At 38.3% G+C, this 24545-nt stretch overlaps 1 protein-coding gene across 1 annotated transcript; it reads right to left on the bottom strand.

Annotated features, from left to right (window-relative positions):
• Positions 1 to 11745: 11745 nt before the first annotated feature.
• LOC138428717 (olfactory receptor 4C46-like) lies at positions 11746 to 12678 on the bottom strand. Its single transcript, XM_069569500.1, has one exon. The coding sequence runs from the start codon at positions 12673 to 12675 to the stop codon at positions 11746 to 11748; it is 930 nt and encodes a 309-aa protein (XP_069425601.1). The 5' UTR covers positions 12676 to 12678.
• Between the last annotated feature and the right edge of the window lie 11867 nt (positions 12679 to 24545).

Raw genomic sequence — 24545 nt, 5'->3', positions numbered from 1 at the left:
GGACAGGGAGGCCTGGCGTGCTGTGATTCATGGGGTTGCAAAGAGTTGGACATGAACTGAAGTGAACTGATTTTTTTATTCTCAAAAATTTTGTGTAGTTCTGAACTTCTCCCTCCAGATGACAATTTATATGATAAGTTTTTGAGATAACATGTATAATGGTTCAGCTTTTCTACAGTTCAGTTCAGTCACTCAGTCATGTCCGACTCATTTCTTCTGAGGGATTCCTGCCCGCAGTAGTAGATGTAATGGTCATCTGAGTTAAATTCACCCATACCAGTCCATTTTAGTTTGCTGATTCCTAGAATGTTGACGTTCACTCTTGACATCTCTTGTTTGACCACTTCCAATTTGCCTTGATTCATGGACCTGACATTCCAGGTTCCTATGCAATATTGCTCTTTACAGCATCAGACCTTGCTTCTATCACCAGTCCTATGCACAACTGGGTATTTTTTTTGCTTTGGCCTCATCCCTTCATTCTTTCTGGAGTTATTTCTCCACTAATCTCCAGTAGCATATTGGGCACCTAATGACCTGGGAAGTTCATCTTTTGGTATCCTATCATTTTGCCTTTTCAAACTGTTCATGGGGTTCTCAAGGCAAGAATACTGAAGTGATTTGCTATTCCCTTCTCCAGCGGACCACTTTCTGTCAGACCTCTCCACCATGACCCGCCCCTCTCCACCATGCCTCATGGGCATGACTTGGTTTCATTGAGTTAGACAAGGCTGTTGTCCAATTGTGATTAGATTGATTAGTTTTCTGTGAGTATGGTTTCAGTGTGTCTGCCCTCTGATGCCCTCTTGCAACACCTACCATGTTACTTGGGTTTCTCTTACCTTGGGTGTGGGGTCTCTCTTCACGGCTGCTCCAGCAAAGCTTAGCCACTATTCCTTACCTTGGATGAGGGGTATCTCCTCTCCACCGCCCTTCCTGACCTTCAATGTAGATGGCTCCTCTCGGCCCTCCTGCGCCCTCGTAGCCACCGCTCCTTGGACGTGAGGTTGCTCCTCCCGGCCACTGCCCCTGGCCTCGGGCACCACCCCTGGCCTTGGAAGCGGGTTGGCTCCTCTTGGCCACTACCCCTGGCCTCAGTCATCAGGTAGCTCCTCTCGGCTGCTGTCCCTGGCCTCAGACACGGGGTATCTCCTCTTGGTCGTCACCCCTGTGCTCGGACTCGGGGTAGCTCCTCTAGGCCACACTTAGTGCACCAGCCACAGCCACCCTAAGTGTGGGCAGAACACAATATATTTTACTTAAAGTTGTTTTTCTTCCAACTGCAAATAATTTGTTATTGTATCCAGACTTTCTTGAAAGTGCCTTCTTTTCTTACAAGTAGTTCTTTTTAAGCTACTTCTTATTCCCCATGGATTAATGCTTTCTTCAGGTTCTCCCTCCAATTCTTCCAAGTAACTTATAATTTATTTAAATTCAGAATCCATCTTGAAAGATTTCACCACAAAATCCTTGGGCCTATTGCAAAGAGGCTTCTGGCATATTCTTTGTTTGTTTGTTTTTTGCTTTGGTTGTTGTTCTGTCACTAAATTGTGTCTGAATCTTTGTGACCCTATGAACTACAACAGGCCAGGCTTCCTTGTCCTTCACTACCTCCAGGAGTTGGCTCAATCTCATGTCCATTGAGTCAGTGATACTATCTAACCATCTCTTTCTCTATCAGCCCCTGATTTCCAGCTCTCAATCTTTCCCTTTATCAGGGTCTTTTCCAATAAGTTAGCTCTTCATGTCAGACAGCCAAAGTATTGGCCAACTTCAGCATCAGAACTTTCAGTGAATATTCAGGGTTGATTTTCTTTAGGATTGACTGGTTTGATCACCTTACAGTCCATAGGACTCTCAAGATTTTTCTCCAGCACCACAGTTTGAAAGCATCAGTACTTTGACACTCAGCGTTCTTTATGGTGTAATTCTCACATTCTTATATGACTTGTAGAAAAACCATAGCTTTGACTACACAGAAATTTGTTGGTGAAGTATTGTGTCTGGTACATTGTACTCCCCTAATTCCTGATCTGTTCATTTTCCTGAGATTATTTCTCATCAAAGTGGTACCCATGTCCCATCTAAGTGGTTATAAATTGCTGGATTTTGTCCAAGAGTTTCTGGGTTTTGACCAAATTTGTTTTCACTAACCTTTCAACCATGTTCCTCCAGGTCCCTAACCATCCAGCCAAATAGTCGGTAAAAACCCATGATTCAGTATGCATTACACATCTGAATGTATCTACTTTCAAGGAAAGTGAGAAACTAGGTGAACTGCCTGAACTTGTACCCACTGGAGGATTATCATCCTTTCTGACCTTCAGGGACTTTTCATAATGGGGCTGTAGTCCTACAGCTCTGCACTTTTAGGTTATGCCTGCTTAGCACTGCAGGATTCTCCATATACAGGTCCCAAGGTTTCTTTATCAATTAAGTTCAGTTCAGTTCAGTTCAGTTCAGTTCAGTCACTCAGTCATGTCCGACTCTTTGCGACACCATGAATTGCAGCATGCCAGGCCTCCCTGTCCATCACCAACTCCCAGAGTTCACTCAGAGTCATGTCCATCGAGTCCATGATGCCATCCAGCCATCTCATCCTCTGTCGTCCCCTTCTCCTCCTGCCCCCAATCCCTCCCAGCATCAAAGTCTTCTCCAATGAGTCAACTCTTCACATGAGGTGGCCAAAGTACTGGAGTTTCAGCTTTAGCATCATTTCTTCCAAAGAAATCCCAGGGTTGATCTCCTTTAGAATTGACTTGTTGGATCTCCTTGCAGTCCAAGGGACTCTTTATCAATTAATAATAGTTAATTAATCCATAAGTTCAGGCAGGGAGAGAGAAGCCAGAGTAATGAGAGTGGGGACTATGAACATTTTTTTACTTTTCCATTGGAAATTTCCTTTAGGTGCTACTTGGACCAGATCACATGTGTAGAACTCTTATGTGAGGATGGAGTACTGCTGTGCACACCCAGCATTATGGCTTTGATGGTTCAGATACTATCAAGTTAATGATGGACAGGTGAGCTTGCCTAGTACTTAGTGGGATTTGGTTAAATGTTCAATTCCTACTAAGGTCTGCTAGCAGGCCAAGGGAGAAGGCAATGGCACCCCACTCCATTACTCTTGCCTGGAAAATCCCATGGATGGAGGAGCCTGGTAGGCTGCAGTCCATGGGGTCGCTAAGTAGGACATGACTGAGTGACTTCACTTTCACTTTTCACTTTCATGCACTGGAGAAGGAAATGGCAACCCACTCCAGTGTTCTTGCCTGGAGAATCCCAGGGACTGGGGAGCCTGGTGGGCTGCTGTCTATGGGGTCACACAGAATCGGACACGACTGAAGTGACTTAGCAGCAGTAGCAGCAGCAGCAGGCCAAGAGTTATCTCTCAAAAGGCGAGTAGTAATATAAAAAAAATTGCAAGACTCTGCTGCAAAATCCTAAGTGCCTGCACTGCAGTTCACATGTGGAGGCCTGCCAAAGACTCCAGCATCCCTATCTGCCACTGACACATCAAGCATCATGGATCTACTGGATTATTTGTCCAGAATGGCAGAGAAGCTTACAGATGGCATGACCCTGTTGTAAAGCCTTTTCTTTTTCTGGGTCCCACTCAAAGCTAGAAGCTTTTTGAGTCAGCTGATGAATGCATCAAAGAAAATTACTGAAATGAAAAATATACAGTCTCCAAATCCCAATGAGTCCCATTGGACACTGTGTGACTTCTTTGTTTGTAAGAGGGGACAGATATAAGATGTCATTTTCACCTGAAAAGGGATAGTTTCACTTGCCCTATACACTGTGTTGTAATTTTCTACTCTGAGTGTCTCTCAGTATATCAATTCAGCCCTATTCAGTCGCTCAGTCCTGTCCAACCATTTGCAACCCCATGGACTGTGGCATGCCAGGTCTCCTTGTCCATCACCAATTCCAAGAGTATACTCAAACTCATGTCCATTGAGTCAGTGATGCCATCGAGCCATCTCATCCTCTGTTGTCCCCCTCTCCTCCCAACTTCAATCTTTCCCAGCATAAGGATCTTTTTCAATGAGTCAGTTCTTCACATCAGGTGGCCAAAGTATTGGAGTTTCAGCTTCAGCGTCAGTCCTTCCAGTGAATATTCAGGACTGATATACTTTAGGATGGGCTGGGTGGATCTCATTGCAGTCCAAGGGACACTCAAAAATCTTCTCCAATAACACAGTTCAGAAGCATTAATTCTTCTGTGCTCAGCTTTCTTTATAGTCCAACTCTCACATCCATACATGACCACTGTAAAAACCTGACTAGATGGAAATTTGTTGGCAAGGTAATGTCTTGGCTTTTTAATATACTGTGTAGGTTGGTTACAAATTTTCTCCCAAAGAGTGTCTTTTAATTTCATGCCTGCAGTCACCATCTGCAGTGATCTTGGAGCCCAAGAAAATAAAGTCTCACTGTTTCCCCATGTATTTGCCAAGAAGTGATGTGACCACATGCCATGATCTTAGTTTCTGGATGTTGAGCTTTAAGCCAACTTTTTCACTCTCCTCTTTCACTTTCATCAAAAGGCTCTTTAATTCCACTTCTCTTTCTGCAATGAGGGTTGTGTCATCTGCATATCTGAGGTTATTGATATTTCTCCTGACAATCTTGATTCCAGCTTGTGTTTCATCTCAGCCCAGCATGATGTACTCTACATATAAGTTAAATAAGCAGGGTGACAATATACAGCCTTGATGTACTCCTTTTCCATTTGGAACCAGTCTGTTGTTCCAGGCCCAATTCTAACTGTGTCTCCTGACCTGCATAGAGATTTCTCAAGAGGCAGTTCAGGTAGTCAGGTATTCCCATCTATATAAGGATTTTCCACATTTTGTGGTGATCCACACAATCAAAGGCTTTGTCATAGTCAGTAAAGCAGAATTAGATTTTTTTTTCCCTGAAACTCTTTTGCGTTTTCAATGATTCAGCAGACGTTTCTCTGCCTTTTCTAAATCCAGTTTGAACATCTGGAAGTTCATGGTTCACGTACTGTTGAGGCCTGGCTTGGAGAGTTTTGAGCATTACTTTACAAGCGTGTGAGATGAGTGCAATTGCATGGCAGTTTGAGCATTCTTTGGCATTGCCTTTCTTTGGGATTGGAATGAAAATTGACCTTTATGAGACCTGTGGCCACTGCTGAGTTTTCCATATTTGCTGGCATATTGAGTTCAGCACTTTCATAGAATAATCTTTTAGGATTTGAAATAGCTCAACTGGAATTCCATCACCTCTACTTGCTTTGTTTATAGTGTTGGTTCTTAAGGCCCATTTGACTTTGCATCCCAGGATGTCTGGCTCTAGGTGAGTGATCACTGTCAGGGTCCAGCCCCGGTGGATCCAGGTTAATTTGAAGGGTGGACAGAGTCAGCGAGGAGAGATTTATTTAATTAGAAATATAAGATTAGATTAGGAAAAAATAGTGTAGTTGGAAAATGAGTGGAGAAAAGAGGGTGATTGACTTGGTTTACATGGAAAACCAATAAAGTTCCAGATAAGGAACTTGCATCGTCTACATTGGGCCACAGGCACCCGCTTGAATAGCGGAGGGTGCCCTGCCTTGGGCTCCCTCTCACGTGGGTCTCAGAAGCCCAGGCAAGTAAGCAGACCCGGTGAGCCTCCGTGTTCCAAGGGATCAGCCTGAAAAGGAGGGGGAGGGAGAGGGAGCAAGAGAAAGAATAGACACAGGGGAGGCCAGGCTTGTGCAAAAACCTCTCCAACTTTATTATTTAAAAGGTGTTTATATACTCAATTTTACTTAATGGAAGATACAGAGTCATACAGGGGCAGCAGTCCTGACCCTTTCTGTATATCTTTTTGTATACAAAAGGTCTCAGGTGATTTACATTATCTTCTGGCCTAGAGGCGTGTTAACACTTTTTGGCTCTCTTCCTTAATGAATGTTAATCTCTTTTTCCCTGAAGTGTTTTTCTTTAATCTGCATCTCATTAAAGCACTAAATTTACATCTCTATAGAACAAAGGTGCAGTGAGTTATAACAAAGAAGTTACTTAACTCAAAGACCTAATGTTGATATTGTTTTTTCTATATACCGACTATATCAACAAATAAAATTTATGAAAATTCGGCAGCAAGTATTGGCTCAACAATGAAATTCTTAATCAGTTTTATTCTAATGATCTTGACACCTCGGAAGCCCCTGCATTCCTAGGATGTTTTAAGCTTCATGTGCCTCTCACAGTTGGGAGACTGTAAACAATTCACAAGCTGTAAAAAGTCCAGGGGAACCTGTTAGGCAAGCTAGAGAGTTATCAGAGGGGGTTTGAACTGAAATATTCCTTTCAAATGCAGAAGACGGAAGCCCTGAGTTGACTTTTTCCAGAGTGTGTCAGAAGACTGGAAAAGCACAGTACTATAAGGCAGGCAGATTCTGGTTTTGGGGGGTACATGCTCAGGAAATTCCAGGGGGAACCCTGAGGGCTGACTCATCTTGCCCATCAGGTCTCTCCACATGACCTTGTCATGGGTGGGATCTTCCATGCTGGCTCCCGGCAGATCACACCATTGTGATTACCTGGGTCATGAAGATTTTTTCATACTGTTCTTCTGCATATTCTTGCCATATCTTCTGCTTCTGTTAGGTCCATACCATTTATGTCCTTTATTGAGCTCATCTTTGCATGAAATGTCCCCTTGGCATATCTAATTTTCTGGAAGAGATCTCTAGTCTTTCCCATTCTATTACTTTCCTCTATTTCTTTACATTGATCACTGAGGAAGGCTTCCTTATCTCTCTTTGCTCTTTTTTGGAACTCTGCATTCAAATGGATATATCTTTCCTTTTCTCCTTTGCTTTTTGTTTCTCTTATTTTCACAGTTATTTGTAAGGCCTCCTCCAACATCCATTTGGCCTTTTTGCATTTCTTTTTCTTGGAGATGGTGTTGATCCCTGCCTCCTGTACAATGTCATGAACCTTTGTCTTCAAGCACTCTGTCTATCAGATCTCAGTGGATCAGAACACATCTTTTGGATTTCTCTTTATTCATCACTAAAGTCTCAGCAACTATCAATGTATCTGTTACATTCCTTTGGTTCAAAAATGCTTGTTATTTAATGAATGAAGAACAAAGCAGATGAATGGATTACATTTAGACTAAATTTGCCTTTTGTGAGACAGAGCTACATGCTTTTCAAACTGCTTTTCATAAGAGCTATATGCTACATGAAAATGAGAGGGTAACAGGCAGGAAGGCTAGGGGTCTTCAAATTGAGGGAATAGGTTGCAAGTGTCAAAGGTTTTTTATCTCTCTCTTAAGTGGCAGACTTTATTTTTCTGGGCTCCAAAATCACTGCAGATGGTGATTGCAGCCATGGAATTAAAAGATGCTTACTCCATGGAAGAAAAGTTATGACCAACCTAGATAGCATATTCAAAAGCAGAGACATTACTTTGCCAGCAAAGGTCCGTCTAGTCAAGGCTATGTTTTTTCCTGTGGTCATGTGTGGATGTGAGAGTTGGACTGTGAAGAAGGCTGAGCACTGAAGAATCAATGCTTTTGAACTGTGGTGTTGTAGAAGACTCTTGAGAGTCCCTTGGACTGCAAGGAGATCCAACCAGTCCATTCTGAAGGAGATCAGCCCTGGGATTTCTTTGGAAGGAATGATGCTAAAGCTGAAACTCCAGTACTTTGGCCACCTCATGTGAAGAGTTGACTCATGGAAAAGACATTGATCCTGGGAGCGATTGGGGGCAGGAGAAGAAGGGGATGACCGAGGATGAGATGGCTGGATGCATCACGGACTCAATGGATGTGAGTCTGAGTGAACTCCGGGAGTTGGGGATGGACAGGGAGGCCTGGCGTGCTGTGATTCATGGGGTCGCAAAGAGTCAAACACGACTGAGCGACTGAAATGAACTGAACTAAGTGGCAGAGGGAAACAAACTACAAGTGTCAGAGTGTTTTCCCTTGTCCATACAAAATTAAAATGAGGTTTCTCTTAAAATTCTGTGTTGCCATAGTGGCATCTGACTCCACTGGAACTTAACTTTTCTCAAACCTTGAGCTAATAGATGCCTTTTTCTTATGGAAATGTTTTTCATTAGTTATATTAATGAACTATGTGTTTACCCTAGACTCTGTTTCCTTCAAGTTGACTCGACTTAAGACTCAGAACAGATAAGGGTTCAAAAATCTGTACATTTTTCTGTTGCATTGTTCTCCTAATCTATGTTAATGAAACTATATATTTATTTGGAAAACTGCCTTTCTTTAAGATTTATGTCCATCATTTTATGGCCTAGGATGACTTACCTGGTGCAATGCTATCTTAAAGTGCATACTGTGGGTGAGAGGCCTGGTGCCACTCTGAGTTTTGAGATATCTCCTTTCTCTAATAAACAACTTTCTCAATAGGTATATAACATACTGCTAACAGGACTAGAAAAGATCAGTTTTCATTCCAATTCCGAAGAAAGGTAATGCCAAAGAATTCTCAAACTATTGCACAATTGCACTCATTTCACACACTAGTAAAGTAATGCTTAAAATTCTCCATGCCAGGCTTCAGCAACAAGTGAACCATGAACTTCCAGATGTTCAAGCTGATTTTAGAAAAGGCAGAGGAACCAGAGATCCAATTGCCAACATCCACTGGATCATTGAAAAAACAAGAGAGTTCCAGAAAAACATCTATTTCTGCTTTATTGACTATGCCAAAGCCTTTGACTTTGTGGATGACAATAAACTGTGGAAAATTCTGAAAGAGATGGGAATACTAGACCATCCGACCTGCCTCTTGAGAAACCTGTATGCAGGTCAGGAAGCAAGAGTTAGAACTGGACATATATCAACAGACTGGTCCCAAATAGGAAAAGGAGTATGTCAAGGCTCCTTCTATATTGTATATTGTCACCTTGCTTATTTAACTTATATGCAGAGTACATCATAAGTAACGCTGGGCTGGAGGAAGCACAAGCTGGAATCAAGATTGCCTGGAGAAATATCAATAACCTCAGATATGCAGATGACACAACCCTTATTGCAGAAAAAGAAGAAGAACTAAAGAGCCTCTTGATGAAAGTGAAAGAGGAGAGTGACAAATTTGGCTTAAAGCTCAGCATTCAGAAAACTAAGATCATAGCATCTGGTCTCATCACTTCATGGCAAATAGATGGGGAAACAGTGGCTGACTTTTATTTTCTTGGGCTTCAAAATCACAGCAGATGGTGATTGCAGCCATGAAATTAAAAGACGCTTACTCCTTGGAAGGAAAGTTTTGACCAACCTAGAAAGCATATTAAAAAGCAAAGACATTACTTTGCCACCAAAAGTCCATCTAGTCAAGGCTATGCTTTTTCCAGTGGTTATGTATGGATGTGAGAGTTGGACTATAAGGAAACCTGAGCGCTGAAGAATTGATGCTTTTGAACTGTGGTGTTGGAGAATACTTTTGAGAGTCCCTTGGAATGCAAGGAGACCCAACCAGTACATCCTAAAGGACATCAGTCCTGGGTATTCATTGGAAGGAATGATGCTAAAGCTGAAACTCCAATACTTTGGTTACCTGATGCGAAAAGCTAACTCATCTGAAAAGACCCTGATGCTGGGAAAGATTGAGGGCAGGAGGAGATGGGGATGACAGAGTTGGTTGGATGGCATCACCAACCCGATGCATATGGGTTTGAGTGGACTCTGGCAGTTGGTGATGGACAGGGAGGCCTGGTGTGCTGCAGTTCATCGGGTCACAAAGAGTCAGACATGACTGAGAGACTGAACTGAACTGAACTGAATGGTTGGCAGAGGGGCACACTTTTTCCTCCTTCTGATGTGTAAGTCAGAAACTTTATCTCTGTTATACCTTAATAAATCTTTTACACAAAAGCTCTGAGCAATCAAGCCTTGTCACTGGCCCTGGATTGAATTTCTCTCTCCCGAGGCCAAGAATCCTGGTGTCTTTCACGGCTCAGCTGCAACGTTTCAAAAGTAAACTTCCTAAAGAAAAAAAAAAAAGTGTTCATAAGATGATGAAGTCTTCCTAAAAGCAGGGAAATTATCAAGGTAAAATATTTGCTCATATGATGACATAATAAGTTTAATTCTTTTTTTATTCCTAGGACAAGCAAGAGTAAAACAAATTGTGGTTTCCAAAAGAAAAAAAAAATTGTCTTTGATTCTGTAAAAGATAAGTTACAAAAAGCTTCTCCGTCCCCACTCATAGTTTTTCTGTATTTTAGTGAATGTTTTCATTTTCATTTATGCTTACATATATCATGAACCAGACCTTGTGCTATTTGCAGAATTTATTATCATGTAGGCAAATGATTAATGGAATATGACGATGTACTTAATACATTTAACACCCTACCTGGCATTAAAACATTATTTTATTTGAAACATCACTCTCTCTGTTGGTTTATGAGCCTAAGTTGGTGATGTGACCTTTACAGAATAATTTTTGATGCTGAAGGAAGTTTGTAAATTGTGTTACATTTGTTATTTACTCCTTAGTGGTTAAATAGTTCATTATTTTTATACTCCTATAGTAATTACATATACAGTACTACTGTAAACATATTCTCAGTGTCTTTGATGCATAAAAGTCTTTCCAGGTGGCACTAGTGTAAAGAACCTGCATGCCAATGCAGGAAACATGAGACTTGGGTTCTGTCCCTGTGGCTGGAAGGTCCTCTGGAGGAGGGCACAGCAAACCACTCCAGCATATTCTTGCCTGGAGAATCCCATGGATGGAAGAAGCCAGGAGGTTACAGTCCATAGGGTGCAGAGTCAGACACAACTGAAGTGATTGAGCATGCATACAAAAGTGATGTATAAAAATTAGCAGGTTATTAATTCAAATCACTATAATTTAATTATATATAATTAAACATATATTCACATAAGTAGCATATGTATTAATACTAACATAACTGATTTCATACTGGAGTGGGTAGCGATTCCCTTCTCCAGAGGATATTCCCATCCCAGGAATTGAACGGGTGTCTCCTGCATTGCAGGTGGATTATTTACCAACTGAGCTATCAGGGAAGCCTTAATGAAAATCATTAGAATTTACTGATATATAATTAAACATATATGCACATAAGTAGTGTATATATTAATACTAATATATAACTAATTTAGTATATAATATTGCTAGTATATATTGCATATGTATAATATAATATGCATATATATATGTACATTTGTTTGTATATGGACAGAAGGATACATACATAATTCAGAACAATCCTTGTATTAATAAATAATAACTGGTATAATTTTGCTACACTTCTATCATCATCTCCTGGCTATATATATCATAGCCATTAATAACTTGGTTAGAAAGGTCAGTCACTTTCTAGTTACTGGTTCTTCAATGTTACTGTTTGGGAGCAAACTCTTTACTGCTTGTTTTCTGACATGCAAAATGGGGATTATAGTAGTGCCTACCTTTCTGTATTGTTAAAAAGCTATCTTAACATTTATTTTATTTTGTTTTATTATGATGAAAGCTTATGATCCTTATACAATGAAGGAGACAGTAAAACTAGACTAATTTGGCAGAGCTTTTCAAATATGGAAACAGTAGCCCAAGTTTATGTCTTTCCTCTCTTTTGTTGCCTCCATTTCTTCTCCTCTCCTTGCAGAATCAATCATTTGCAGTTTTATTTTTATCTCATAGGTATTCTTGACTGATGTCATCAATAATGTCCTTTGGATTATACGTAAGTTGAATGAATACTGGGTTCCGGGCACATTTTATGCATCACCTGAAATCACTTTCCTACTACACAGTTTCCTAATGGCATTTTTCATCTGGTCGTTTCTCAAAGTATAGATTAAAGGATTTAACATGGGAGTTAACATAGTGTAGAATACAGAAACTGCTTTGTCAACAGGTAAAGTAACTGTTGGTCTCAGGTACACAAATAAGCAGGGCACAAGGAACAGGATAACTGCTGTGATGTGGGAGACACAGGTGGAGAGGGCCTTACGTCTAGCTTCTAAGCTATGGGCCCTTAGGGAGCGCAGAATAATCACATAAGAGCCGATCAAGAGGAAAAAGTTCGAAAGACAGATTAAACCAGTGTTGGCAGGAACAAAGAATCCTAGAATATGAGTGTCAGTGCAGGCAAGATTGAGCAAAGGGTTCAGATCACACATAAAGTGGTCTATGACATTAGGGCCACAGAAGGGTAAACTGATGATGAAGAAGATCTGTATAGTTGAATGAATAAAGCCCCCCACCCACGCCACTCCTACTAGCAGTCCACACAGCTGCCGATTCATGATGGTCGTATAGTGCAAGGGCTTACAGATGGCCACGTAGCGGTCATAAGCCATCACAGTGAGCAGGGTGACATCAGCACCTGCAAATATATGTTCCCCAAAGACTTGGGTCATGCATTCGTTGAAAGGGCTGGTTTTCTTTTCATAGAAGGAATCTATGATCACTTTAGGGGTATTGACACAGGAATAGCAGGCATCAATGAATGAGAGATGAGCCAAGAAATAGTACATGGGGTACCCCACTAATGGGCTGGTGATGATGGTGACAATTGTGAGCACATTTCCTACCATAGAGACGATGTAGACAACCAAAAAGACAACGAATATAATTTTCTGCATCTTTGGATCCTGTGAGAGTCCCAGTAGAATAAACTCCGTCACGTTGTTTGCATTTTCCATGTATCTTATGTTATTATTAATTATGTTACCTGAAAAAAGTAATAATTTATTAGCTCAACCTTGAATTAAGAGTGCCAATGTAAGAAATAATAAATGTCCAGATTCTATTGACTTCTGAATTTTAATATTGTTTTTTTCTTAAGATAGAAAAAAAAAATTCTGATCTTTTGAAGATTATTCAAATTCTCTCCTGGGTGAAGGTGATTTTTAATATATAGACATGCAAACCCCTATGCAGACAGAAGCCACAGATGATCTCTAGGCCATGTGAGATAGCTCACAACCTAATGTGATTCAGTAGATTTCATGTACAGTGTCAATGAAAGCTGAAAAGAGGGATAGAAAACGCATGCAAAGCCTGTGAATTCAAAGCTAAGGAATTTCGCTTTTATTGTTAGGAAATGGGAAGCCAGCACAAGTAATTGAGAATATGATTGTAAGATAGAGAGGGATTCAAAAAGAGGGATTCTTGGGTATAACTCTAGTAAAGGTGTTGGTATGTCTTGAATGAATTGGCTTTAAATTTAGTTTGGAGATAGAAGCCAGAGAAAAGAACCCTTGGCAACAGATTAGTTGTAATTGTTGACATAATGAAAGGATACAGGAGCTACTGCAATACATTTAATAAAGCATATCGCCCAAATCTGGGCTTCTCCTGTTTTGCCTGATTGTAGGAGATGCATCTAGACTCAGGTTCAGTCCCGGAGTCAGGGAGTTCCCCTGGAGCAGGGCATGACAACCCACTCTAGTATTCTTGCCTAGAGAATCCCTTGGACAAAGGAGCTTGGTGGACTACTGTCTATAGGGTCACAAAGAGTCTGAACTCATTCACAACTGAGCAAGCATGCATCACTTAAATCCAACAGCTTTTTAATAGCTAATTACATACTTTTAATGGTTGATTTCTATATGCATGGCATGGTAGCAACCTGTGTGGATGTTATTATTTCATTAGTTTTGCAGATGAGAAACAATCTCAGAAAATCATGTTAATAATAATAATAATAATGATAGTAATAATAAAAATCTTATTACCGTAAACTTCCTGAACACTTACATTACTCTCAGGTATTTTGTAGGCGTTTGTTTTTTAATTCTTATCACAAACTTATGAGATGATTGCTATCCTCATTTTATGCTGATTTCACACATTAAGAAATATGTAGCATAGAGAACTTAAGAATCCTGTCTAAGATCAACCAGATCATAAATAACAGAAGCACAATTGGATTTTTTCCTCCACATCCTTAACCCATGCTCTACATTGTCATAATAAACAATGCTTACTAAACTCCTTTCAATACAATCATAATAACTATAAATATTTAAATTCAACATCAGAGGTAAGTATATATGAAGGAAATTGATCATCAGACACAAATACATATACACACACAAACACTAGATACACCCACAGTATATAACTTATTGATGGTGGTGGTTTATTCACTAGGTCGTGTCCAGCTCTTGTGAGCCCATATGCTGTAACCTGCAAGGCTTCTCTGCCCAGGAGATTCTCCTGGCAAGATTACTGGAGTGGGTTTCCATTTCCTTCTCCAGGGGATCTTCCCGACCCAGGAATCCAACCTGGGTCTCCTGCATTGAAGGCAGCTTCTTTACTGATTGAGCTATGAGGTAAGCCTCTAATATTGATAGCCATGTGGCACTTCTTTCATTGAAGGTCTACTTTATCCTCTTCTCTTCAATTCCAATTCTCTTCTCTCTCCAATTTCAATCAAAAACATAATCCCGCAGACTCTCTTGAAAAGTATGGACAGTGACAGTCCCAGTGGTACAACAAATTGGTTAGAGAATCAGAAAGACAAGGTAAGAATTTTGTTTTCCCCCACTTGCAACTTCATGATCTGGGGTACATTTCTTGGCGCCTTACATTTTGTTCCCTCTAAAATCAAGTGAGAACATTAATGACCACCTCACAGGCTGTTATGAGAAGTGATTGAGGAAATATTTATGAACATATCCATCACACAGTTCAGGACACACAAAGGACTTTGACTTTTTTTTGGCCCGTGTGCCCAGAAATAGGAAAAAAAAATCAACATTTTGAGCAATAACACATAGAAACATTTAACCATGCTTTAAACTTAGGAAGAATTATCTTCAACTTTACGTTAAAAGAAGCCACAGAGACCCATATTAGGCACAGTGGTTTATTTCAGGAAGAGTTCTTCATGTTTGTGTTTGAAATAAACAGGTTATGATATAATATTCACATTATATCTTTTGTGTGTACAATGATTTTAAATTTTGTTTGCCTTGATCATGTCAGTTTTTGTCATGATCAGTCTTATTTATTAAATAAGTATCTCACAGCAAATGAAGAATATCTGATATCAGTGAGCTGGATCTTATCAATTTCTTTATCTCTGTGAGCCTCAAATTTTTTCATCTGCAATTTAGATTAATGATACCAATTAATTACCTCTTGAAGAAAGGGGTGAAGATGAAATGCTCTGTTACTCTATTTAAATAGAGTTAAAATATGATGATTATTGTATATGGTAAGTAGCAATCTTTAATAAGCATCAGCTCTATTGAAAAGCTTACCTTCTGGTTTTAAATTATTTAATGATATTTGAAGGTGTTCAGAAATAACCCTGTCTTCAAATCGACCTCCTCTTGGGCTAAGTAACTTTCAACATAAAAAATATGATGCATTCAAAACAGAATATTCAGTCTCACAGTCGATAAGTCTTTTAATGAGTCCAAATCTTTCCTTCTAACCTACAGCCTCAAAAACATTTCACAGAAAACCTGGAAGTTGAATTTAGAATGGAATTCACTCAGAACACTCTGGAGAAATGATCATCTGTAGATGGCTCTGGTCCCATAGGCAGAAGGCAGAATGCATGGTGGAAGCACATTCAAAAGGGTCATTCCAACCTCGATGAACCTTGATCTGGAGAATGTAAATAACAAAAAAGACATTTTCACCTGTGATGCAAGGATATTTAAAGTAGTTTCCACAAATGTCCTAGGACTTTTCTTGTAGATTCTGTCTTCTCGCCAAGGAATTAATTATCTCTTTTGATAGAAAAGTTTTGCTTTGGAAGCAGGTGTTCTGGAGAGACAGACCTGAGAAACAGTCATGCTTGAGTGGGAAATTGTATTCCCTGCAGTTCAGTTCAGTTGCTCAGTCGTTTCCGACTCTCTGCGACCCCATGGACTGCGGCATGCCAGGTCTCCCTGTCCATCACCAACTCCTGGAGTTTACACAAACTCATGTCTATTGAGTTGGTGATGCCATCCAATCATCTCATCCTCTGTCATCCACTTCTCCTCCCACCTCCAATCTTTCCCAGCATCAGAGTCTTTTCGAATAAGTCATTTGAAAAGAGTCAGTATTCCCTGCACTTGCAACCAAAATATGAGAGTCCTCTTTCTCTGTTTGAACCTGGGTTTCTAAGAAAACTTAATGGCACATGGCTAGAAAAGATGGCTTAATTCCAGCATGGGAACATGTGACATAAAGTATGCACTCATGTTGGAAAGAGAACTTCTATTTTCTTATAAATATTATATCTTTCCTTAAAACCTAGTACTGATTTCTTCAGAGTTAGATCAGTGAAGGCATAATATTATTGAAAGCCATTACAAAGTGCCTGAAATAAAAACCTTTTAAACTTCTCCCACATTCTTCTGAGGGCAATGGAAGTAAACAGAAAGTCTAATAGAATCAAGATAATTGATCTCTGGGAACCATATGGCGGTCAGCATTGAACACTAGGCAATAGTAAATAAACATTTCAAAGATATCTAAAGCATAAGAAGGGAGCCATAAATCAAACTACAAGTATTTTTCAACATTATGGTCACTTTGTATTACTTTTTTTTTAGTTATTCTAGTGGCCAATGATGTTTAGCATTTTTAAAAATGTTGCTAAGAGTGTATCTTCTTTTTGGAGAAGGGGTTTCTTTTCAAGTTCTTCATGTAATTTAAAAATTTAATTATGGGTTCTTATTTATTGCTATAAGTGATTTTTATATAGTCTGGGCATATGTATTTTGTCATTTGTATTATGCATATAAGATATTTGTATATAAAATGTTATGCAAATATATATATAATTCAATATATATACAAACTTTAAATTTTTCTCCTGATTTGTGGCTTTCCTTCTACTTTTTAAAAGGGATGACATCTGATGAACAGGAAAGCAACAGGCTTCTTCTTTTATTTTCTTTATAGTTCATGTTTATTGTAGTGTATCTCATAAATACTATTTTACCTAAAGGTCAAAAACATTTCTTTTACAATTTTTATGTTTAGATTTCACGTCCAGTTCTCTGGTTCATTTTCCATGAGTTTTTGTGTATAATGTGAAGTAGTGATTGAGGTTCTTTATTTTTCTTTATATATGAATATCCAATCAATGCAATATTGTTTGAAAAAATATATACATACATATTTGCATTGAATTAGTTCAATAGCTTTTTTAGAAAATTTATACATTTAGATCTGTTAATGAACATTCTGTTTCAATAGCTCTTAGCTTGGTTTGTGGGAATTTTATAGTATATCTTGAATTTAGGTAGAATAATTTCTTTTTGGAGAATGACTTTCTATTTCAGATTTTTAAAAACAATATCTTTCTATATAAATTTCAAAATAAGATTGTCAGTTTCTTAAAATATTCTGTGGACATATCTCCCCCTTTACTTATATTTTTATTGAAGTATATTTGGCTTATAATTTTCTGTTTCAAGTGTAAAGCAAAATGATACAATTATATTGGGTTGGACAAAAGGTTCAGTCAGATTTCTCCAACAACTTCTGGAAAGAGTAGAATCAACTTTTTGGCCTACCCTGTATATATTTTAAAAATATATACCTCAACTTTCCTGTTTTTACTAGCATTTTGTTTCAATTTCAATTTCTTTCTTTTTTAATTTAAATTTATTTATTTTAACTGAAGGCTAATTACTTTACAATATTGTATTGGTTTTGCCATACATCAATATGAATCAGCCACAGGTGTACACATGTTCCTCATCCAGAACCCCCTCCCACCTACCTCCCCGTACCATCCCTCTGGGTCATCCCAGTGCACCAGCCACAAGCATCCTGTATCCTGCATTGAACCTGGACTGGCGATTCATTTCTTATATGGTATTATATGTATAGAACAGTCAATTTCAATTTGCAATTGCTATTTTTGCAGAAATAAGTTTGATATTTTGTGTTGACATTGTATGTTATGACATTGTTTAATTAACTGAGTAAATATATTTGATTGTTTTTAATGTCCTGAATATATATACCTTCATAATGATTCTATCTACCATTGATATATTTTTTAACTGTTGCCTTTTCTCAGCTTTATGTCTTCTATTTCATTTTCTTACCTTTGAAATAACTGGAATTTAGGTTACATTGCAGAAGAGAAATTCGGACTGGCCTAAGTTGTTCATTTACAATCTTAGAGACAATTCACTATTAAGTATGATGGTAGCTGTAGTATGTATACAGATACTCTTTATCAGGCTGGGCAAAGTCCTTTCTATTCTTCATTTTCTAAAATATTTTTATTCATAAATCTGAAATGAAATTTATTAATTCGTATTCATTCCAAGGAGGGGAAGAAGTACATCAAGGTTGTATATTGAAACACTGCTTATTTAACTTATATACAGAGGATATCCTGCAGAATGCCAGACTGGATGAAGCACAAGCTGGAATCAAGATTGCCAGGAGAAAATCAATAACCTCAGATATGTAGATAACACCACCCTTATGGCAGAAAGAGAAGAAGAACTAAAGAGCCTCTTGATGAAAGTGAAAGAAGAGCGCGAAAAAATTGGCTTAAAATTAAAAATTCAAAAAATTAAGATCATGGCATGCAGTGTCATCACTTCATGGCAAATAGATGGGGAATCAATGGAAACAGTGACAGACTTTATTATTATTATTATTATTTTGAGTTCCAAAATCACTGCAGATGGTGGCTGCAGTCATGAAATTAAAAGACACTTGCTCCTTGGAAGTAAAGCTATGACCAACTTAGACAGCATATTAAAAAGCAGAGACATTACTTTGCCAACAAATTTCTATCTAGTAAAAACTATGGTTTTTACAGTAGTCATGTATGGATGTGAGAGTTGGACTATAAAGAAAGCAGAGTGCCAAAAAAAAAAAAAAAAAGATGCTTTGAACTGTGGTGTTGGAGAAGACTCTTGAGAATCCCTTGGAATGCAAGGAGAGCCAACCAGTCAATCCTCAAGGAAATCAGCCCTGAATATTCATTGGAAGGACTGAAGCTCGAATACTTTGGCCACCTGATGCGAAGAACTGACTCATTGGAAAAGACCCTGATGCTGGAAAGATTGAAGGCAGGAGGAGAAGGGGACGACACAGGATGAGATGGTTGGATGGCATCATGGACTCAGTGTCCATGAGTTTGAGCAAGCTCCAGGAGTTAGCAGTGGACTGGGAAGCCTGGCGTGCTGAAGTCCATGGGGCTGCAAAAAATTGGGCATAACTGAGTGACTGGAATGAACTGAATTAATTCGTATGTATCTATTGAAATGGCATTATAAGTTTTCACTTTTAGTCTTTAATTTTAATAAATATTTTTGAATGTCAGAGTTTTATTTCTGATATAAGCTAACATGCATACATATTTCATGTATTGGTATGTTGCTTAATATCTTTTTGCATGTTTTGATAGGAGACATTTGTCATTTTCTTTCTTTTTTTAAATTTTCATTTTTACTTTATTTTACTTTACAATACTGTATTGGTTTTGGCATACATTGACATGAATCTGCCACGGGTGTGCATAAGCTCCCAAACATGAACCCGCCTCCGACCTCCCTCCCCACATCATCCCTCCGGATCATCCCCGTGCACCAGCCCCAAGCATCATGCATCCTGCATCAGACATAGACTGGTGATTCGTTTCTTACATGATAGTATACATGTTTCAGTGACATTCTCCCAAATCATCCCACCTTCTCCCTCTCCCTCAGAGTCCAAAAGTCTGCTCTACACGTCTGTGTATCTTTTGCTGTCTCGCATCCAGGGTCATCATTACCATCTTTCTAAATTCCATACATATGTGTTAGTATACTGTATTGGTGTATTTCTTTCTGGCTTACTTCACTCTGTATAATCGGCTCCAGTTTCATCCATCTCATTAGAACTGATTCAAATGTATTCTTTTTAATGGCTGAGTAATACTCCATTGTGTATATGTACCACAGCTTCCTTATCCATTCATCTGATGATGGACATCTAGGTTGTTTCCATGTCCTGGCTATTATAAACAGTGCTGCGATGAACATTGGGGTACATGTGTCTCTTTCTATTCTGGTTTCCTTGGTGTGTATGCCCAGGGGTGGGATTGCTGGGTCATAAGGCAGTTCTATGTGCAATTTTTAAAGGAATCTCCACACTGTTCTCCATAGTGACTGTGCTGGTTTGCATTCCCACCAACAGTTTAAGAGTGTTCCCTTTTCTTCATATCCTCTCCAGCATTTATTGGTTGCAGATTTTTGAATCACAGCCATTCTGACTGGTGTGAAGTGGTACCTCATTGTGGTCTTGAATGCATTTCTCTGATAATGAGTGATGTTGAGCATCTTTTCATGTGTTTGTTAGCCATCCATATGTCTTCTTTGGAGAAATGTCTATTTAGTTCTTTGCTCATTTTTTCATTGGGTCATTCATTTTTCTGAAATTGAGCTGCATAAGTTGCTTGTATATTTTGGGCATTAGTTGTTTGGCAGTTGCTTCATTTGCTATTATTTTCTCCCATTCTGAAGGCTGTCTTTTCACCTTACTTATAGTTTCCTTTGCTGTGCAGAAGCTTTTAATTTTAATTAGATCCCATTTGTTTATTTTTGCTTTTATTTCCAGTATTCTGGGAGGTGGATCACAGAGGATCCTGCTGTGATTTATGTTGTAGAGTGTTTTGCCTATGTTCTTCCCTAGGAGTTTTACAGTTTCTGGTCTTACGTTTAGATCTTTCATCCATTTTGAGTTTATTTTTGTGTATGGTGTTAGAAAGTATTCTAGTTTCATTCTTTTACAAGTGGTCGATCAGTTTTCCCAGCACCACTTGTTAAAGAGATTGTCTTTACTCCACTGTATATTCTTGCCTCCTTTGTCAAAGATAAGGTGTCCATAGGTGTGTGGATTTATCTCTGGGCTTTCTAATTTGTTCCATTGATCTATATTTCTGTCTTTGTGCCAGTACCATACTGTCTTGATGACTGTGGCTTTGTAGTAGAGCCTGTCAGGCAAGTTGATTCCTCCAGTGCCATTCTTCTTTCTCAAGATTGCTTTGGCTATTCAAGGTTTTTTGTATTTCCTTACAAATCTTGAAATTATTTGTTCTAGTTCTGTGAAAAATACCACTGATAGCTTGATAGGGATTACAGTGAATCTGTAGATTGCTTTGGGTAGTATAGTGATGTTCACTACATTGATTCTTCTGATCCATGAACATAGCATATTTCTCCATCTATTAGTGTCCTCTTTGATTTCTTTCATCAGTGTTTTATATTTTTCTATGTATAGGTCTTTAGTTTCTTTAGGTAGATATATTCCTAAGTATTTTATTCTTTTAGTTGCAATGGTGAATGGAATTGTTTCCTTAATTTCTTTTTCTACTTTCTCATTATTCGTATATAGGAATGAAAGGGATTTCTGAGTGTTGATTTTATATCCTGCAACTTTACTATATTCATTGATTAGCTCTAGTAATTTTCTGGTGGAGTCTTTAGGGTTTTCTATGTAGAGGATCATGTCATCTGCAAACAGTGAGAGTTTTACTTCTTCTTTTTCAATTTGGATTCCTTTTATTTTATTTTTTTTCTGCTCTGATTGCTGTGGCCAAAACTTCCAGAACTATGTTGAATAGTAGTGGTGAAAGTGGGCACCGTTGTCTTGTTCCTGACTTTAGGGGAAATGCTTTCAATTTTTTACCATTGAGGATAACATTTGCTGTGGGTTTGTCATATATAGCTTTTATTATGTTGATGTATGTTCCTTCTATTCCTGCTTTCTGGAGAGTTTTTATCATAAATGAATGTTGAATTTTGCCAAAGGCCTTCTCTGCATCTATTGAGATAATCATATGGCTTTTACTTTTCAATTTGTTAGTGTGGTGAATTACATTGATTGATTTGTGGATATTGAAGAATCCTTGCATCCCTGGGATAAAGCCCACTTGGTCATGGTGTATGATCCTTTTAATGTGTTGTTGGATTCTGATTGCTAGAATTTTGTTGAGGATTTTTGCATCTATGTTCATCAGTAATATTGGCCTGTAGTTTTCTTTTTCTGTGGCATCTTTGTCAGGTTTTGGTATTAGGGCGACGGTGGCCTCATATAATGAGTTTGGAAGTTTACCTTCCTCTGCAATTTTCTGGAAGAGTTTGAGTAGGATAGGTGTTAGCTCTTTTCGAAATTTTTGGTAGAATTCAGCTGTGAAGCCGTCTAGACCTGGGCTTTTGTTTACTGGAAGATTTCTGATTACAGTTTCAATATCCGTGCTTGTGATGTGTCTGTTAATATTTTCTATTTCTTCCTGGCTCAGTTTTGGAATATTGTGCTTTTCTAAGAATTTGTCCATTTCTTCCATGTTGTCCATTTTATTGGCATATAATTGCTGATAGTAGTCTCTTATGATACTTTGTATTTCTGTGTTGTCTGTTGTGATCTCTCCATTTTCATTTCTAATTTTATTGATTGCATTTTTCTCCCTTTGTTTCTTGATAAGTCTGGCTAATGGTTTGCCAATTTTATTTATCCGTTCAATGAACCAGCTTTTGGCTTTGTTGATTTTTGTGATGGTGTCTTTTGTTTCTTTTGCAATGATTTCTGCCCTAATTTTGAAGATTTCTTTCCTTCTGCTAACTCTGGGGTTCTCCATTTCTTCCTTTTCTAGTTGCTTTAGGTGTAGAGTTAGGTTATTTATTTGACTTTTTTCTTGCTTCTTGAGGTATGCCTGTATTGCTATGAACTTTCCTCTTAGCAGTGCTTTTATAGTGTCCCACAGGTTTTGGGTTGTTGTGTTTTCATTTTCATTAGTTTCTATGCATATTTTGATTTCTTTTTTGATTTCTTCTGTAGTTTTTTGGTTATTCAGAAGCGTGTTTTTCAGCCTCCATATGCTGGAATTTTTAATAGTTTTTCTCCTGTAATTGAGATCTAATCTTAATGCATTATGGTCAGAAAAGATGCTTGGAATAATTTCGATTTTTTTAAATTTGTTAGCGTTAGATTTATGGCCCAGGATGTGGTCTAACCTGGTGAAGGTTCCGTGAGGACTTGAGAAAAAGGTGAAATTCATTGTTTTGCGATGAAATGTCCTATAGATATCAATTAGATCTAACTGGTTTATTGTATCCTTTAAAGTTTGTGTTTCTTTGTTGATTTTCTGTTTAGTTGATCTGTCCATAGGTGTAAGTGGCATATTAAAGTCTCCCACTATTATTGTGTTATTGTTAATCCCCCATTTCATGCTTGTTAGCATTTGTCTTACATATTGCGGTGTTCCTATGTTGGGTGCATATATATTTATAATTGTTTTCTGTTCTTCTTGGATTGATCCTTTGATCATTATGTAGTGGCTTTGTCTCTTTTCACAACCTTTGTTTTAAAGTCTATTTTATCGGATATGAGTATTGCCACTCCTGCTTTCTTTTGGTCTCTGTTTGCGTGATATATCTTTTCCAGCCCTTCACTTTCAGTCTGTATACGTGTCCTTTGTTTTGAGGTGGGTTTCTTGTAGGCAGCCTACATAGGGGTCTCGCTTTTGTATCCATTCGGCCTGTCTTTGCCTTTTGGTTGGGGCATTCAACCCATTTACGTTTAAGGTAATTATTGATAAGTATGATACCGTTACCATTTACTTAATGTTTTGGGTTCGTGTTTATACACCCTTTTTGTGTTTCCTGTCTAGAGAATATCTTTTATCACTTGTTGGAGAGCTGGTTTGGTGGTGCTGAATTCTCTCAGCTTTTGCTTGTCTGTAACGCTTTTGATTTCTCCTCCATATTTGATTGAGATCCTTGCTGGGTACAGTAATCTGGGCTGTAGTTTATTTTCTTTCATCACTATAAGTATGTCTTGCCATGCCTTCCTGGCCTGAAGAGTTTATATTGAAAAATCAGCTGTTATCCTTATGGGAATCCCCTTGTGTGTTATTTGTTATTTTTCCCTTGCTGCTTTTAATATTTTTTCTTTGTGTTTGATCTTTGTTAATTTGATTAATATGTGTCTTGGGGTGTTTCACCTTGGGTTTATCTTATTTGGAACTCTCTGGGTTTCTTGGATTTGGGTGATTATTTCCTTTCCCATTTTAGGAAACTTTTCAACTATTATCTCTTTAAGAATTTTCTCATGGTGCTTCTTTTTGTCTTCTTCTTCTGGGACTCCTATAATTCGAATGTTGGAGCATTTCATATTGTCCTGGAGGTCTCTGAGATTGTCCTCATTTCTTTTAATTCGTTTTTCTTTTTTCTGCTCTGATTCATTTATTTCTACCATTCTATCTTCTATTTCACTAATCCTATCTTCTGCCTCTTTTATTCTACTTTTTGTTGCCTCCAGAGTGTTTCTGATCTCATTTCTTGTGTTATTCATTATATATTGACTCTTTTTTATTTCTTCTAGGTCCTTGTTAAACCTTTCTCACATCTTCTCAATCCTTGTCTCCAGGCTGTTTATCTGTGATTCCATTTTGATTTCAAGATTTTGAATCATTTTCAGTATCAATATTCAGAATTCTTTCTCATTCCCTATCTCTTTCTCTTTTGTTTGGTTTGGTGGACATTTCTCCTGTTCCTTTATTTGCTGAGTGTTCTTCTGTCTCTTTCTTGGTTATATTGCTGCATTTTGG

Source organism: Ovis canadensis, chromosome 24 (assembly GCF_042477335.2).
Source record: "Ovis canadensis isolate MfBH-ARS-UI-01 breed Bighorn chromosome 24, ARS-UI_OviCan_v2, whole genome shotgun sequence".
In the NCBI taxonomy this organism is placed as follows: Eukaryota; Metazoa; Chordata; class Mammalia; order Artiodactyla; family Bovidae; genus Ovis; species Ovis canadensis.
Note: the sequence above shows the minus strand (reverse complement) of the source record. Positions and strands in the feature narration are given on the sequence as shown.